Below are 18,800 nucleotides of genomic sequence, written 5' to 3'. Positions count from 1 at the left end.
TGTACCTCGAAAGCAGTTGATATAGTTGTTTGGGTAGAGATTGCAGTCTGGCAAAATCAGTGATATGTGTGACAGGGGCTTACCATATATGGTCTGAGGAAGGTCTGCTATGTGTGACAGGGGCTAACCATGGTCTGGAGAAGGCCGGCTATGTGTAACAGGGGCTTACCATGGTCTGGAGAAGGTCGGCTATTTGTGACAGGGGCTTACCATGGTCTGGAAAAGGTCAGGAGGCCATGGTCGGCTATGTGTGACAGGGGCTTACCATGTCCATGGTCTGGAGAAGGTCGTGGTCGGCTATGTGTGACAGGGGCTTACCATGGTCTGAGAAGGTCAGGAGGCCATGGTCGGCTATGTGTGACAGGGGCTTACCATGGTCTGGAGAAGGTCGGCAGTATGTGTGACAGAAAGAGGCTAAACTCCTAACCTTTGTCTGGAGAGTGTCCTCCTTATAAAATAACCCACTTTCCCACCATCTAAATCACAGCTTACATTTCATATCCTATGAACAAGCCGATTTAGTTTCCGGAAATAATGACCAGGCACGGAAATCAAGAAACTTAATGTACCCCCTGGGTAATAGGTGACGTCATGGCTGACGTCATGGCTGACGGGTTCACGCAGAGTTGAACCAAAGGACACTCCGACCGAGAGACTGCTTTATTCACGTCCCACGGTCAACTCTTATATAATTACCTTCACCAAGACAGTAGATAGCTCTTGTGCTCGGGAAGAAGTGAATAAGTTTACGCCCTCTATCGACCTTCTTTGGAACTACAGGGGGCGTTTCAGTTGCAGACTTTGAAACAGGATGAGCCGAGAAGGGATGAATGAATTCTTTAAACTATTCATTCATTAGAGATTTAGAGAGAAATATATGTAAGGTACTGACAACATGACTGTATTAGAGCTCTCTCTTTGGAGGTTTTTCCTGTCGATATCGTTCAGTAAATTATGGCAGATGTTTCATGTAAAGACATCACGAAATCGCCGGCAGGCGCAATCATGGGTGCGGGCTGTTTCAGGCTCTGAACCCGAGTGCTACGTCCTTGTGTGAGCGCCGGGGACGGGGCCGTGTCGGGCCTTACAGCCCAACACGCCGTACTTGTAACAGTGGGCAGATTATTACTGGAATGAGCAGAGCACTTTGGACTAATGCACTTTGGACTAATGCTTCTGATTTTGTGATTAATCTTGAGGTTTTTTTTTACAATCTTGAGATTTTATGAGAGAATCTTGAGACGCTATGAAACCATCCTGGAGAAATCTTAAGACCTTTTTAAAGATCTCAAGATTTTGTGATGAATCTTAAGATTTTATGAGACAATCTTGAGATTTTATGAGACAATCTTGAGATCTTGAAAAGGTCTTAAGATTTGTCCAAGATCTCAAGATTGTATAATGAAATCTCAAGATTATCTCATAAAATCTCAAGATTGTCTCATAAAATCTCAAGATTGTCTCATAAAATCTTAAGATTCATCATACAATCTTAAGATTTTCGAACAAATCTTGATATTTTTCATTTTCAACGGAGCGTGAAGACCCCAGCCGGGAGTCATTATGATCCGTTGTGTGTTTCACAAAATATTGGATATGTACCTTTAAGCTGTAAATGGTCAGAAGCATTAGTCCAAAGTGCTCTGCTCATTCCAATAATAATCTGCTCACTATTTTGTGCAATCCATGCCAACCCCACTTCAGTGGCATGATACGTGGCCATAACATAAGACGTAACGGTAAAATTGTTTGACGCGAGTTGAGGAAAAGTTGGCTGCAACATTCCTGTATTTATCTGCACAGCATAACTCTTAATATCATCATTGTAGAGTAAACGATGATAAAGCGGAAAGGCCATTTCGAGCCAGGAACGGAAGCCATTACTATATATATAAGCGTACCGGTAAAATTGACAAAGTGCGACCACATAGAGTGTAAGTGGGCCCCGGCGGAGGTAATAGTGAAACGTACACAGTAACTTTCGGGCCGTTTCATGTAGACAGAGACTCTGATATCAGGATGCTAGGGATGTGTTAGGTGGCCTGTCATTTACAAATTCTACCTTTCAAGTCAAACCGTTGATCTAAGTGGCAGGAATCGACGTTTAAAAGTTCTGACTGTCTTCACCAATCTTGGTGCGAGGGATGCATTATATAGTAGTCTTCTATCTATAAATCCTAAATTTCAAGCCAGGCCATTGATCTAGAGTGACAGGGATCGAAGTTATAAAGTTCTAGCTGTCTTCACAGGCACGTGCACACCACGGCAGTTAGTCACACATAAACCATCCATATCTAACTCATAACGACACGTCATTGCCATCGCTGTCGCTCATGTCACCGGTACATTTCTCCCTATCGACTTCATGTCCTTACTCAGTATAAACAGCCCATTTACCTACGCTGATATAACCTACTGTGACATCTACACCCGCAGGTTAGAATTGAAAATGGCAACAGTGGTACCGATTTATTACTACGCCTGCACACTTTGACGTTGGGCTGCTTACCGCTTCGTACATTTTCTCTTAACTTCGAGCCAATCTCACATACGAAATAAAGCCTGGGCGGTCACGATACGTCGATGTCGTTACGTTCTTATTTTTACGAGAACAAAATGTCGTCCCAAACTTTGTGGTGACCCGACGATTCGTTTCATTTGATAGTTGAGTCACGGGGGATATGTCTTGGCTAGATGCAACACCGAATTTAAAGCTTCCTCGCACTAAAGGGACGTCTAACATTGCACACTATATATATGATCCCTACCCAGCTCGTAGCTAGGGTCTTATGTATACAGCTTATATCTTCATCAGGGGTAAGACATTTAGAAGAAAAAATACCTTATTAAAATCACGGTCGATTTCTTCAACATTATATAAGGTCTCTACCCAGCCTCATCCACGAATTACGCAATACTATACAAGAGTGGCTGTCAACACACTATACAAGAACCTCGTAGATTATGTACTTTTAAATTAGTAGCTTCTCATAAAGATTCTTATAAAGTTATTAGTAAGTGTAAAGTTAATAGCTACATGAGGATATTTACGGGAAAACTTCTTTGTAATAGCACAACCATGGCCAATTTCTTCACCGACGTTTCGTCTTTGTGGCTTGATCATCCTTGCAGCAACGCCACCGTGCGGTAAGGCGAAGCAGTGCTCGTCGAACGCTGATGACGGCAGATGAAAGCTTGTTCTATAAAAAAGTCAAAAATTTCAATCCGAATACAGTAGAATCCGTCAAGGCAAGTCTTTGAGGGCGACACGAAAATGCTTCATCAACCGAGTCGACCTCCACCACCCCTTTCCGCCGTTGCGTTTTCGATTTTTCTTAGCTCAGAAATAGCACCAATGACACACGGACCGCGGAAGCATCGTTATCCCCATTTCAGCACTCGGTCCCACTCCATAAGGCCGGCAGTGCAGACGCGTAATGGTCTGCAGTTTCGATTTCTTGTACAGACATCCATCGCTAGGAGGTATATTTGCCATCGCAGGTCACACGGGATGACTTTTAAATTGTCCCTAAATGTTCCCTTTGCTCGGCAAAGAGCACACACCATCGCGAAACACGTCACTTCAAATTGGGAACGTCATATACCAGATCCTAAAGGCCAAATTTAAAATATATTTTTTAATACATTCTAAAGGTCCTACGTAAAATACCAATTACCGCATCCTAAAGGCTCAATGTAGAATACCATTTACCAAATTCTAAAGTAAAGGTCCAACTTAAATGTCATTTGAAACATTCTAAAGGATCAACGTAAAATATCATTACCACATTCTAAAGACACAACCTACAATGCTATTCAGCTGTTTCGGAAATGGGATTTACGAAGTTTTAAATGGACAACTTTGAAAATGCTTCACAACAACTTCGTCTAGGGGTCAGATTATTCTTTACTCTTCAACGCCTGATGTTTCTGCGCATGCGTTATTCATGTAACGGGAAATCAACGAGTGGCCTTCTGACTTTCCTGTCTTTATACAAGACGAATCAGAAATACCACATTTTTTTTTTTCATGGAGGTGAAAATAAGTATACATCGGGTGCATGAAAAAATCCACCATCAACTTCATACCGTAGCGTATAGCCAAATCAATTTTTTTTCTAATTCGTAAAAAAACACAACTTCGGTCGCCGAGCGGTTGCAGCCTCGAGCTGAAATGGGTCGTTACCAGGCCACACAAGACCGAGGAAATATTGGATGGAAAGTGGCAATTGCAACAAAGGACATTAAGGTATGCGGCCTCACCAGCGTGGACCCGCTGAAGAGAGCTGCCTTGAAACGTGATGTGAAGAAAAGTCGACTGCTGCGCGCCCGTGTGAGAGTAACCCCTGCATGCAGCTGGGGAGTTACCGAAATGTCGGCAGGGACAGAACTGATGGAGAGAACTAAATGTATGTGCAGCAAAGATCTCAATATATATTGTACATTTTCATATCAGTATAAATTATTATCAGCTATTTGACTTGGATAGATGGTATAATACACACAACAGAATCAACACCATATTAGGTGTACCAAGTCTTAAGTTTACCAACAAGGTGGATCAAGACATTGTCGTGAGACCATCTTAAAGAATCTGGAGTCCGACTACTACAAGTGCATAATAAGAAGTCTACAGGGCAAAAGCGATCATGTTGTTGACAGCCACAAAGTACATGTAATTTATCAGACGAATTCAGATGTGCTAATACACACAAAAAATACATAAACATACCATACTTACATTCAAATGTTGTAAGTTGAGATTTAAAAGTCCACACCCTTATATTATAATCATATTTATTACTTACATAAATTATCTCTTTGCACAAACAGAAGCATAAATCATGTGCTTAGAGTTTAATATACATTTTCTTCTATAGCATCTTTCAAGATTCAAATCGTGAATTGTGAGTGGAATGTTTTGAAGTGTGAATGACAAAGAAATGGTTTTGAATTGTATAGCCAGTATAACCACAGTTTGGTGTAACACACCACCTTCTGTATCTGTATTGCCGGTATAACCACCCTTTGGTGTAACACACCAGCTTCTGTATCTGTATCTATATAGCCGGTATAACAGCCCTTTGGTGTATCACACCTGGTCCAGCTTCTGTATCTGTATCTGTATTGCCGGTATAACCACCTTTATGTAACACACCAGCTTCTGTATCTGTATAGCTGGTATAACCACCTTTATGTAACACACCAGCTTCTGTATCTGTATCTGTACAGCCGGTATAACTGCCCTTCGGAGTAACACACCAGCTTCTGTATATACTGTATAGCCGATGGATCGGTCCTTCAGTGTAACAGACCAGCTTTTGCATGTATTGTATAGCTCAACTATAGCATCCCTTAAGTAAGTTTAGTAATAGGCCAGTATGTCTGCCCTTAAACCCCGGGGGAATCTTTATGGTACAACAGGCCAGCTCATTGGCCAAGCCTCTCCAATGTGGAAGATTTGAAACCACTGAAAGCATTACCTTCAACAGAAACATATCAGCTTTGCAGGCTTCAAAAGCGACGGCAGTTGGTTATGTTACATCAAACTGCTTGTCACACCTGAACTTTTGCATGTACGAGGGCTAGTGAAGATGCCCCTACTGCAATTGGTAACAACAAATTTCACTCTGCAAAAATTTCAGCCGGAAAAAATCATAAACATTTAATCTGAATTGATAGCTCATGATCAAGCAACTGTAATAATAATCATTGTGTTTTTTCAGGTACTTCATTGTTGGTTACTTCATTGTGAGGGATTCTGTTTATACTGCGTCATTCTCTCATGCCAGGCCTAAATACAATGTACCACTGGTATTTGCAAAGCAATTGGACTGGCGTGAGAGGACGTCCTGCGTAGGTTCACAACTTCACGTGCGGATCGGCGATGGCGTGTTTCGGGTCGCACGAGAAGGACACCGTGATGGCGAATCTCGTCCCCGACGCGACTTTCTCAACAAAGTGAAGATTTTCCGAACCCGACGTGAAGAAAGAGACCCGTCCTGCATAGAAACAAAGCAAGAACACTAAGTCTTAAAGATTTCTTGCCTGTTTGATTAATATGCAAATCATCCACTTTGTACCCATCATCTCACCTTGATGCCTTTAGGACAACAGTGGCATCGTGTGGCATCGCGTGGCGCAATCGGTCGGTTGTTTTGTCCACACCGATATGCCCCGATGTTGTGCCCTTGGGAAAGGCACTTAACACAACTTTCCTCACTTTACTCAGGTGAAAATGAGTACCTAGCTTCGATTAGGGACGTCCCCCGGATAGGATGTTAAATGGAGGTAGCGTGTTTGAGGAGAGCCACACCTCGAGCACGTAAAAGAACCTACTGCACTTATCGAAAAGTATAGGGGTCCTTCCCGGCGTGAGTGGTTCAAAACCTACAGTCCTATGACCGCACATTGGTTCACCCTTAGTAATGACATCCGGCTAGTTGGGCAACCCTGGCATGTACATGCTGAACCAATAGATAAATAGATAAACAGGACAACAGCCAGGAAGTTGTCAGCCTTCCTATGCTTTGTAGTAGTTGCAACGAAAAAGACTTACAATTTTTCATTGTGCAAATCATTGCTCTCATACACATGGCATAAATGAAGTTAAGGCCCTGATTTGCATGCATGCAAAAATTGTTGAAGCTACTGCTTGATCCTTACCTGTCCTGGGTTCCACGGTGCTGTTGGCTTCCTTGTCCACAAACACAAACCTCCCACCGGTAAAGTCATGTCCATAGTCGGACAGGTACAGTAGGGAGGTATAGTCAAATGAACCATAGGTCTCCTGGACAGGACAACAACAGACAATTTCAACAACAACAACGAGCCGATCAATACAAGATACATACACGATAAACAAGATAGTGAGTGTGAGTGTATGTAGTATTGACTAACTTTAACCTCTGTTAGAAGAAATAGAAACTACAGTTGCTCCCTCTGGCAGAAACTACAGAAACTGCAGTACAGAAAACACACACACACAGCTAACTTCAAGACTGAAACAGTTGAACATTCACTGACGTTTAAGCAGAGGTATTCGAGCACATTCAGACACAACACACACAGGCACACACAAACACACTACCAAAAATGATTTTTCTTGTTTTTTCTAGTTTTCTTGTTTTTACTTAATTCGTGGACAAATTTTCTTGAATGAAGAACGTCCATGAAAATGATAAGAATAAATAAGAAAAGCACAAGGGACCATTCCAAGAATCTTGTCTTGTAAATTCTCACAACAAGAAACATTTTCTTATTTTTCTTAGATAAAGAAATAATTTCTATAAAGGATTTTCTCTCATAAGAATTTTCTAGAAATTGAAGTTAAAAGTTCTTGTTTTTCTTGTATGGAGAATCTATTTCTTGCCATGTATAAGAAAATACAAGAATTTTTCTCTCCCCTATCTTCTTTTTCTGGTAGTAAGAAAAAACAAATTGCTGAGAATTCAAAATTATGAAAACAAGTAACAACTAGAATCTTATTCTTGAGTGTTCTTTATTTTCGTATCAAGAAACCTTGAGAAAGAAATTCTTGATTTTCTTGGGATATTTAAGAAAATAGAAGAATTTTCTTCTTGCCTTTCTTGAGGTATCCTGCTTAGAAAAACAAGAATTTTCAAGATATTTAAGCTAGAAGACAAAGTTCGAGTCATAACTAGAATAATGTTCTTGAATGTTCTTGATTTTCGTATCAAGAACCTTTGAGAAAAAAAATTCTTGTTTTTCTTGGGATGTTTAAGAAAATAGAAGAATTTTCTTCTTGCCTATCTTGGGGTATCCTGCTTAGAAAAACAAGAATTTTCAAGATATTTAAACTAGAAGACAAAGTTTGAGTCATAACTAGAATAATATTCTTGAATGTTCTTGATTTTCGTATCAAGAAACTTTGAGGAATGCATTTCTTGTTTTTCTTGATAATAATACTTCAAGAAATACAAGAAATACTTTGAAATTCTTATTTGAACTCGTATTATATAATGGTTGTTTCCTGGCTAAGATGAGGCTATTGCAAGAAATAGAAGCCAAGTTAAATTTTCTTTAAAAATCTTGATTGTTCTAGCAAATATCTGCATAAAATTTTGACCAATGGCAACACTTGCCATGTGATCTTTTCCTAACTCCTGATTGGTGGTTTCAAATGCCACAGGCAGTTGACAGCAGGGCCAAAGCTCTGAGAAGTTCATGCCTTCAAGTGCTGTTCACTTCTAGTTCTATTTTGTATTAATTGAAGACTCAAGTCGGTTTCAAAGTCAAAATCCAGGTACAAGAGAACATATACAAGATGGGGATCATGGTCTGAGCCTGCAGCAGATGCCAAATTTTGCACGGAAACACCGGATAGCAGTATGGAAAAGGTAAGTGCCCCCCTCCCCACCCGACTGTATGAAAATCAGCTCAACTTTATTTATCATATGAAAAAAAAGAAGTCAAAGGGCCCCTGGATGGTTTAATCGTCAAAAGCATCAAGCATTAGAGATAATGATAAGTATAGCCTCTTTGGGTCCAACTCAAAACATCTTTTTGGCCGATGAATTAATAGATTTTAATCAAAAAGCGATCCGCACACATTGGAAGATTACATTCCACCTCTGAGGGGTGGACTATTCTAAACGTATTGTTTCTGGAAAACATATATAAGGATAGGTTAAAGAATTATAAAACATATGATGTGTTTTGTGAAGAAATCAATTCAATTGGAACTTTCACATCTAGAAGCTGGAAGTTAGTTAGCTCAACTCAGAAAGTAAAAATTAATGACATAGTCTTCATTTTCCCCCCAGATGTTGGAAGATGCCAATGGGAATGCCAATGTCAACAGAAATGGGCTTGAAGGGTTTGGTTTCCATTGTCGAAGATGATCATCTGTTAACACTGCCAAGTCAGATGAGGCTGCTCTACACCTTCCAAGACGATAAAGAATTATATATTATGAAATATATATGTAATAAATCATATAGCATGTTAATTACATAGCAGTTTGTAATCTTTATGTCCTTTCAGTTTCAGTAGGCTTTGTATCAAAATTAGTTTTGGTATTTGTACAACAATATTGTATCTCTCTCTCTCTCTCTCTATCCAATTTAACGTCAATATAATGTATATTATTATTATACCTATTATTTTTTGAAAAATACACTGTAAAGCTTTGCCAATGTCATTTTTTTATACCAGACTCCACAATTTACAGAAATATTAAGCCATCAACATATCATTTTAACTGTAACTCTTGGAGTGAGATTCTTCTTGTAAGAACATCAGTCTTAAGAGTAAGAAAACATTTCTAGGTAGCAAGAATTGTGTTCTTGAAGTAAGAAAAGCATTCTTGTTGTAAGAAGATTAATCTTAGAAGTAAGCAAACATTTCTTGACAGCAAGAATTGTGCTCTTGGTGTAAGAAAAGTATTCTTGGTGTAAGAATATTAATCTTAGAAGTAAGAAAAAAATTCTTGGCAGCAAGAATTGTGCTCTTGATATAAGAAAAGTATTCTTGTTGTAAGAAGATTAATCTTAGAAGTAAGCAAACATTTCTTGGCAGCAAGAATTGTGCTCTTGATGTAAGAAAAATATTCTTGGTGTAAGAATATTAATCTTAGAAGTAAGAATACATTTCTTGGTAGCAAGAATTCTGATCTTGATGTAAGAAAAGCATTCTTGTTGTAAGAAGATCAATTACAGAAGTAAGAAAACATTTCTTGGTAGCAAGAATTCTGCTCTTGATATAAGAAAAGTATTCTTGGAGTAAGAAGATTAATCTTAGAAGTAAGAATACATTTCTTGGTAGCAAGAATTGTGCTCTTGATATAAGAAAAGTATTATTGGTGTAAGAATATTAATCTTAGAAGTAAGCAAACATTTCTTGGTAGCTAGAATTGTGCTCTTGATATAAGAAAAAATATTCTTGGTGTAAGAATATTAGTCTTAGAAGTAAGCAAACATTTCTTGGTAGCAAGAATTGTGCTCTTGATGTAAGAAGATTAATCTTAGAAGTAAGAAAACATTTCTTGGCAATAAACAATCTTTGCTCTTGATGCAAGAAAAGTATGCTTATTGTAAGAAGATCAATCTTAGAAGTAAGAAAGCATTTTCTAGGCAGCAAGAATTATGTTCTTGAGGTGAGAAAAATATTCTTTGTATAAGAAGATCAGCTCTAGAGGTAAGAAAGTATTTCTAGGCGATAACAATTTTTGCCCCTGAAGCGAGAAAAGGATTCTTGATGTAAGAAGATAAATCTTGATGTAAGAAAACATTTCTCAGCAATAAGCATGTTTGGTCTTGAAGTGAGGAAAATATTCTTAGTGTAAGAACCTAAATCTTGAAAATAAGAAAGCAGTTCTAGGTATTAAGATTGCAGGTCTTAAGTAGAGAAATGCATTCTTGTTATAAGAACAAAAAACTTGAAAAGAAGAAAGGATTTCTTGGCTGTAAGAATTTTGGTCTTGAAGTAAGAAAAGACGTGTTGGTATAAGAACCTAAATCTTAGAAATAAGAAAGTAGTTCTTGCTATCAAGAATTTTGGTCTTAAGAAGAGAAATGCATTCTTTTTGTAAGAACATAAAAGCTAGCAGTAAGAAACCATTTCTAGGCAATAAAGTTTTGGTCAAGAGTACCAGCCTTTAAGTGAGAAATTAATTCTTAGTATAAGAACCTCAGATCCATGTGTCTGAATCAAGAATATACATAGAAAAAAAATCTTACTGCAAGAATTACTTTCCGGCAGTAACCAAGGTCATTTTTATAAGAAAGATTTTCTTACTACAAGAAAAAGCTCAGTAAGTAAAAAATTGCTTAATTCGTGGACAAAACCTTTTTCTTGAATACAGAAAAATTTGCTTGCATGAAGTAATATTTTTCTGTATGTAAGAAAAAACTAGAATACAAGAAATGGCATTTTTGGTAGTGCACACACACGCACACACACACACACAAACACAAAAACACACACGCACACACACACACACACACACACACACATACACACAGAGAAAGAGAGACAAACGCACACAGACAATGTAAAGCACAAGTATATGGTTAGATAATTCTAATTACTAGTAGCTTGTCTATGTGAGGGTATCAGTACTAGTGATGGGTACGGTACCTTGTCCATGTGAGGGTGCCAGTACTAGTGATGGGTACGGTACCTTGTCTATGTGAAGGTGCCAGTACTAGTGATGGGTACGGTACCTTGTTCATGTGAGGGTGCCAGTACTAGTGATGGGTACGGTACCTTGTCTATGTGAAGGTGCCAGTACTAGTGTTGGGTACGGTACCTTGTCCATGTGAAGGTGCCAGTACTAGTGTTGGGTACGGTACCTTGTCCATGTGAAGGTGCCAGTACTAGTGTTGGGTACGGTACCTTGTCTATGTGAAGGTGCCAGTACTAGTGATGGGTACAGTAACTTGTCCATGTGAAGGTGCCAGTACTAGTGATGGGTACGGTACCTTGTCTATGTGAAGGTGCCAGTACTAGTGTTGGGTACGGTACCTTGTCTATGTGAAGGTGCCAGTACTAGTGTTGGGTACGGTACCTTGTCCATGTGAAGGTGCCAGTACTAGTGTTGGGTATGGTACCTTGTCTATGTGAAGGTGCCAGTACTAGTGTTGGGTACGGTACCTTGTCCATGTGAAGGTGCCAGTACTAGTGTTGGGTATGGTACCTTGTCTATGTGAAGGTGCCAGTACTCGTCATGTACAGTCTTTGCCGGCTTGGTTGTCATCCTTGAGAAGAAGGTGGGGTGGGTGAGGTGGAGTCGGTCCGGCTGGATTCCGAACTCCTCGGCGATCGCAGCTCGTATCCTGTTCTTCACCTTCCTGTAGGTAAACAAGAGCTTCTAAAAAAAGCTGGCCATACGACCTCATTGTAGTGGGGATGAAACTGATGAATAGTTTGTACTAAAAAGAACTAAATTGCACATGTACAGTGTAAAGTTTTATTCAGTTTTGCGAAGTTTGGTATGAAATAAACTGTTTTCAAAGTCAGCTTCAAGAAAGCTTTTTAAAAAAGCTGACTGGGGCGCATTTGGAAGAAATGAAATGGAAGTTTCTGCATAAAACATGCCTGTTTGGCAGGTATAAATAGCCGACCATGCAGGCGCCCGGCCAATCTCAGAGCGGTCTGAATGCCATACGACCGCCGAAAACAGACTCTACAAAAAATGTACATGTATGTACTATGTACAGTATAGTTCATTGTACTGGGGAAATTCCCTTAGGCTAGCTCTTTTTGGACAATCACTAATCAAAACTAAACTTTGTTCACAACTACAATTTTCTCACCCATCCAAACTTGTGGCTCTTACCTGTAAAGGCTGAAGTCGTCCTCAGAAAAGACAGTTTTGTGCTTGTTTGCTTTCACCATCCTGAAGTTAGGGAAACAAAACAAAGAGTTAAACATCATCCTACTGTATTACAGTTACGGAAAACAAAGAAAACTAAATCTGAAGCTAACAAAAATTTAGAAATAGGCTTGTTATTTGCCATAATTTGTTTCTTTGTTTGTTTACTTACTCATAAAGGTTGATGAAAGTATCCCCCTTGGACAGAGCTCCAGAATGAAGGTCCAAGATAGAGGCCTGGTTTGAAACAATGGAAGTTCACAAATATGTAAATCAGTCCTAATCTAGTTAGCTATATATATATATATATATATATGTCACAGTAGAGATTGGAATCCAGTAGAGTCCGGAACTCTACTGCTAGAGATTGGAATTCCAATCTCTACTAGTAGAGACTGGAATTCCAATCTCTACTAGTAGAGTTCCGGATTCTACTAGTTGAGATTGGAATTCCAATCTCTACTAGTAGAGATTGGAATTCTACCAGGACAATCTCAGTTCTGATAGGAGAAATTCGGATTGCATCAAAATGTTTTGGAAAATAGACATTTTACACCTAAAATTTAGCATTGTTAAGCCTAAATTCACCATTACTATTTTAGGTGAATCATTGTATGTTTTAGATATCTAATAAACCTTCTGTCAAGACACATTGTAACCATGGGGATAGCTGTACGATCCAACCTTAGTCAATGGCTATTTGTAAATGCCACTGATATGTCAATCAGATACATTTGCATACGGCCATTATGAGTTAGTGACTCTATATGCTCAACCAGTTTTTCCAGTTCGTTAGTGACTCGGTATATAAGAGCTAATTCACCCCTGCCAAGCCAGTTCCAAAGTTGATGTCAAAGTTATCAGATATATAAAAGATGAAATAATTCACCTAAAATAGTAATGGTGAATGTAGGCTTAGTTATGCTGCAATTGTAGGTGTGAAATAATTCAGTCTATTCTCCAAAACATTTTGTTGAAATCCCAATATTCAGATCCCGATTCCAATCTCTACTAGTAGAGATTGGAATTCCAATCTCAACTAGTAGAATCCGGAACTCTACTAGTAGAGATTGGAAATCCAGTCTCTACTAGTAGAGATTGGAATTCCAATCTCTACTAGTAGAGTTCCGGACTCTACTGGATTCCAATCTCTACTGTGACATATATATTATATATAGTATGATGAAATTTTACAGTATGTAAATCAGCTGCTATTTACTTATCACCATGATTTAGTTATCACCATGATTTAGTTATCACCATGATTTAGTTTTCACCATGATTTAGTTATCACCATGATCTAGTTTTCACCATGATTTAGTTATCACCATGATTTAGTTATCACCATGATTTAGTTATCACCATGATTTAATTATCACTATGATTTAGTTATCACCATGACTAAGGCCAGGTACAGGGTAGAAGTAGCAAAAAAATGAAGAATTCCACAAATATTCCACAGAGAGTTAGCCAAACAATTGATAACAAACTAGTTCAGTTAGTTGAGTACTTTCTTATTGCAAGAGTTTTTACTAACTTTTCTATTTAAGGCATAGATCTAGACTGCCTCAAACAGGATAAGACTGGGGTCCCATATTTGAACAGTTACTGAATATATAACACACCATAATTTCACTTTCGAGTTTCAAAACATGAAGCACAGTTGCATGGGTACTTCTTATTGCATCAAGCCATAAGAAACTTGTTCTTGCCTAACTCTTTTGATTAAAGGTAATATATCAAGAGACTACCAACTGCCTAACAGTACAGCACTGGCCTGTATCCCATATGAGATAAATCATTCATGATACATAATAATTCCAATTCTGAATCTGTTCAAACATGCAGTACAGTTATAGGTACTTCCTTTTTTCCATTGAGCCAGCAGAAATTTGCTAACGGGACAAGACTTAGTCTCCTTCAAAGTCTTCCTAGAACAGCAGCGTATATATTTGGGGAATCGAAGGTGACGCGATTTCTTACACGGGACAAGGTTCTGTAATGTCGGCAAGGGACTTTCGCTGCGGAGGGAGTTATGTCGCCGAGGGACGACCACCTTTCTTTTCTGGATACTGGATAGAAAGGTGGTTGTCCCTCCGCGACATAACACCCTCGTGTAATAAATCGCGTCAATTTAAAGTCATATAATACAAAATAATTCAGCCAATGAGTCTAAAAACAAACATGAAAAATAAAACGGTCCTCACCCCTCCGTTTGACCCACCGAGTGCAAGGCCTCTCTTTGCGATCCTGAAGGTCGGAACGAAGAAACATGCTGTCAACTTCAGGGAATCCTTATACTGTAAATCACTTCAATATAGCAGCAGGAAAATGTAGCAATTGGGGGAAAATGAAGTAGGTCACGGCACTTAATTTTAACAGTGGGGACAAAAATCACATGATCACTGTCTCAATTATTAGCGATGAAATATTAGCGATTCAGAAATTTTAGCGATTTACTAGTGACCGTCAAATTAGCTAAAATTAAGTTACAGTTAACAAATCAAGAATTACAGTACATGTATTCATTATCAATGTCAGCTAGTTTCTGCACAGAGTGTGGACTTCCAGAGTACATCCAGGGACGGATGGAGGGGCGGGTCCTGGAGACAACCCTGGTCATAAGTGAGCAGGGCTGTCTACAGCTTTAAGAGTCATTGCATGAGAAAACCAGGCAGAGGTGGGAAGATGGGGGTCGGCCAAATCGGCTCAAACTTTGTATGTGTGATAGGTATGTGGAACTATGAACAGCCATATAATTAAGACCCTCCAGCTATTTTCCGCTATTTTCCCCATCTTCCCACCTCTGCGTGATTTTGCCTGGTTTTCTCATGCAATGACTCTTACTTTAAATTGTTTTCCGTCCCTCTCAATGTTTGAGAGCCAATGTTTAATTTTCATTGTTAAATCTGTCATCTTAAGCCTGCATTTTTATCAATATCATGTCATGAAGTTCCCATTTTTGGGAGGGACAAGGTGAAATTTGTTCAGTCCCAACAAGCAAATTTCTGTCCTGGGATGGAGTGACGGGTCTTCTTCGGAATCTGTCATCTTAAGCCTACAAAAAAATCATTTTTATCTATATCATGTCATCAAATTCTCATATTTGGGAGGGACAAGGTGAAATTTGTTCAGTCCCAACAAGCAAATTTCTGTCCTGGGACGGAGGGACGGGTCTTCTTCGGAATCTGTCATCTTAAGCCTACATAAATGCATTTTTATCAATATCATATCATGAAGTTCCCATTTTTGGAACGGACAAGGTGAAATTTGTTCAGTCCCAACAAGCAAATTTCTGTCCTGGGACGGAGGGACGGGTCCTGGAGACAGCCCTGTTAGTGAGTCACATTTATCAAGCACTTGAACTTTAGTTCCTCGGTTACCTCAGCAGTTGTCCTGCCTCGTCTTGGCTCACTAGCCCGTCCATCACGCCTCGACCGCATCTTCTGGGTGTGCAACCTGCATGGTAACAACAAGTAAACAATAAACATCCTGCACGGAAACACACTCACTCACTCACTATCCGGTTAACGTCTTCTTTTCCCCATCACCTGGGGGTTTGACGTGCTTGCATGCTGATGGGGGAGCTTGGTGGCTGCTCGCCAGGTGCCTCTGTCCTGTGGATTTACATCGTGTAGGTTGAGGTGGTGGAGGTCCTCCTTGATGTAATCAATCCACCTCTTCCTTGGTCGTCCTCGTGGATTTCGGCCCTCCACGGCCATGCCGATAATTTTCTTGGGCCACCTCTCCCTGTCCATTCTTTCAAGATGCCCATACCAACGTAGACGATTGGATCTCATCACATCCTGCACACTGTGTACACCTAATCTAAACAATTGATAAACAATTAACATCCTGCACAGAAATTATGATTTGAATGCAGCCTCACCTTCAAAGTGTTGATATTTTTTGTAGTCTTTACTGCAAGCAACGTCGAGAATCCTTTTTCGAACTGTCTCGTCTTGTTTCACAAACGTCGTGAGCCCTGATTGGTCGCCTTGGCTGGACAGGAGGGCCACGATTCCCAAGGTCAAGACGATGAAGGTCACTCGGAGGAGGATCCTTTTTGGAGTAACAGCTTGAACTCTGGGGAAAGGTGAAATTTGTGAAATGGATTATATACAGTCAAACCTGTACTAGTGACCACCTCAGTCTACATATATATAAGGACCCCCCAGCCGGCCATTGATATACAGTCAAACCTGTACTGTAGTCTTAGTGACCACCTCTATATGATGACCACCTGGCCATTAATAAACAGTCAAACCTGTATGTGACAACCTCTACATAAAGACCACCTGGCCATTGATATACCGTCAAACCTGTACTAGTGACCACCTCTACATAAGGACCACCTGGCCGTTGATATACAGTCAAACCTGTACTTGTGACCACCTCTACCTAAAGGACCACCTGGCCATTGATATACCTGTAAACCTGTACTAGTGACCACCTCTACATAAGGACCACCTGGCCATTGATATACAATGTACAGTCAAACCTGTACTAGTGATCACCTCTACATAAGGACCACCTGGTCATTGATATACAGTCAAACCTGTACTAGTGATCACCTCTACATAAGTAACCACCTTGCCATTGATGTACAGTAAAACCTGTACAAGTGACCACCTCTACATAAGGGACCACCGGGCCATTGATGTACAGTAAAACCTGTACAAGTGACCACCTCTACATAAGGGACCACCGGGCCATTGATGTACAGTAAAACCTGTACAAGTGACCACCTCTACATAAGGGCCACCTGGCCATTAATATACGTTCAATTGTTGTGCACAGAGTAACATAATAAAGAAGCTGGTATGTTATTACGCAGAAGTGCTGCCAGGTTACACTCAGGCTACATGTCTATAGATACAGATACAGAAGCTGGTGTGTTACGTCATACCAGCTATGACACAGATACGGTCCAGTACCGTTACACCAGCTTTCCGGTATTTTGTACCTGTACGTATTGTACTCGTCCTGTACTGATGCACAGCTCTAACTCAACAGTACTAGTACCCACCTCTGCATATCGTGATCAGTGCCCTGAGACTGGGCCCCCTTCTGCGCCTCTGGTCCTGTTTTTTCTGGGGCGCCATTTTTGTCCGGTGGGCCCCGCTTTCCCTTCCGGTTTCTCGTTGACATGTTCCCTGAAACTGTTGCAGAATGGACATTCATCAGGTTTTGCTGAATAAGAAGACCCTTTGTACACAACCAAGTGTTTTATTCCTCCGACATTTCAGTGACCGTCTGTCACCTTCCTCAGGGCAATTCTGACTGGTTCACATTGCAATTGACAAGTGTGAGGAAGGTGGCAGACGGCCATCCAAAACATTGGTAGAGTAAAGCACTTGGTAAAGCAATTGTGTGCAAAGAGTCTTTTTATTCAGTGACTTATGATGAAACTATTCGCAAATTCAGTTTTTGTTGTTGTCTGAACAGAACAGGGTTGCCCCACCCTCTTACAAGGCCAAGGCTATGCTATGTTCCTGTCAATAAGAATTTTTTTTCACCATTGACAACAAGATATCTTCAAATGAATGAATGCATCAATCAATGGTTAACTCTAAAGAGCAAACAATACAAAACAACGTACTAGTAAATAAAATTGCAATGCTCTATCTATATAAGAAAACACTACATTTTACTGTAGAATGTCCTTTGTATGATAACGATAGAATAATTCCTTACAGCCTTGGATAAACCAACTCTTCACACCCTCCTATTATTAGTATAAATTTATACAATATCAAGAAGCGAGAGAAAGAACTAGATGTTTATATGCACATGGATATGTATATAGACCTGTGCTTAGCCCAGTGGGGCAAAAATAACGTCTTCATGCCCCAAGTTCTAGCAATCAACGACCTCCCTAGCATGTGCGTTGTGTCAGCAGTTACGTGCCTGCGAAACTCTGTTACATGGGGAGGGGGGCATCATACCGGCTAAGTAACATCAGGTACAAATATATCACAATATTACTTCACAAATCAAATTTTGAGATTCGGTGAGGAACAAAGAAGTAAACAATGTCTGGACGGTGTTAGAACAGTCAATGGAAAGACGAATGGAGCTGGCTACCTACTTTAGTCGGCGTTACAAGCGAACACGTACACCCACAGTCGCCATGTTTGTTTCTTCTACAGGTCAGAGGTCAACCTCCTCGAGCTTTTAATACTAGAGTAGAGTAGACTAGAGTCTTCAGTCAGGTAATGCACTAAAAGTAGCATTTAATACTTGCCTCAAAGTGAAATTAAGAAACGATGGAAACGGATACTACATCCTAAACGTCGTAGAATTTTCCTATCATGGTATTTCTTTCCATATGACCTTGTTCTTACTAAATCTTACTATTAGAAACCACATTAGTTTTGGATACAATGAGTATACCATCCATGTTATTTAAGCAGTTATGGGTTTACTTGTGTATGGCAGAATAATATTCTATGAAATTCAT

The 18,800-nt window shown here is 39.8% G+C and overlaps 1 protein-coding gene across 2 annotated transcripts; it reads right to left on the bottom strand.

Annotated features, from left to right (window-relative positions):
* Positions 1-4,425: 4,425 nt before the first annotated feature.
* On the bottom strand, positions 4,426-18,506 carry LOC136440128 (2-oxoglutarate and iron-dependent oxygenase domain-containing protein 3-like). Of its 2 annotated transcripts, none has more exons than XM_066435969.1 (10): positions 18,429-18,506; positions 17,367-17,499; positions 16,227-16,423; positions 15,721-15,796; positions 14,545-14,587; positions 12,510-12,574; positions 12,302-12,361; positions 11,660-11,813; positions 6,667-6,790; positions 4,426-6,002 (listed from the first exon to the last, which is right to left on the bottom strand). In XM_066435969.1, the coding sequence occupies exons 2-10, from the start codon at positions 17,486-17,488 to the stop codon at positions 5,863-5,865; spliced, it is 981 nt and encodes a 326-aa protein (XP_066292066.1). In that variant the 5' UTR covers positions 17,489-17,499; positions 18,429-18,506; the 3' UTR covers positions 4,426-5,862. The 2 variants fall into 2 exon arrangements, with proteins under 2 accessions (XP_066292066.1, XP_066292067.1); XM_066435970.1 differs by lacking the exon at positions 18,429-18,506 and adding an exon at positions 18,149-18,249.
* Positions 18,507-18,800: the final 294 nt, after the last annotated feature.

Source organism: Branchiostoma lanceolatum, chromosome 8 (genome assembly GCF_035083965.1).
Source record: "Branchiostoma lanceolatum isolate klBraLanc5 chromosome 8, klBraLanc5.hap2, whole genome shotgun sequence".
Classification (NCBI taxonomy): domain Eukaryota; kingdom Metazoa; phylum Chordata; class Leptocardii; order Amphioxiformes; family Branchiostomatidae; genus Branchiostoma; species Branchiostoma lanceolatum.
This window is presented reverse-complemented; position numbering and strand designations above follow the sequence as displayed.

Coding starts and splice junctions, on each gene's coding strand:
- LOC136440128 (XM_066435969.1), bottom strand. CDS start 17,488: ATGTCAACGAGAAACCGGAAGGGAAAGCGGGGCCCACCGGACAAAAAT. Junction 15,797..16,226: donor AAAATATCAACACTTTGAAG/GTGAGGCTGCAT, acceptor GTTACCATGCAG/GTTGCACACCCAGAAGATGC. Junction 12,362..12,509: donor ACTTTCATCAACCTTTATGA/GTAAGTAAACAA, acceptor CCCTAACTTCAG/GATGGTGAAAGCAAACAAGC.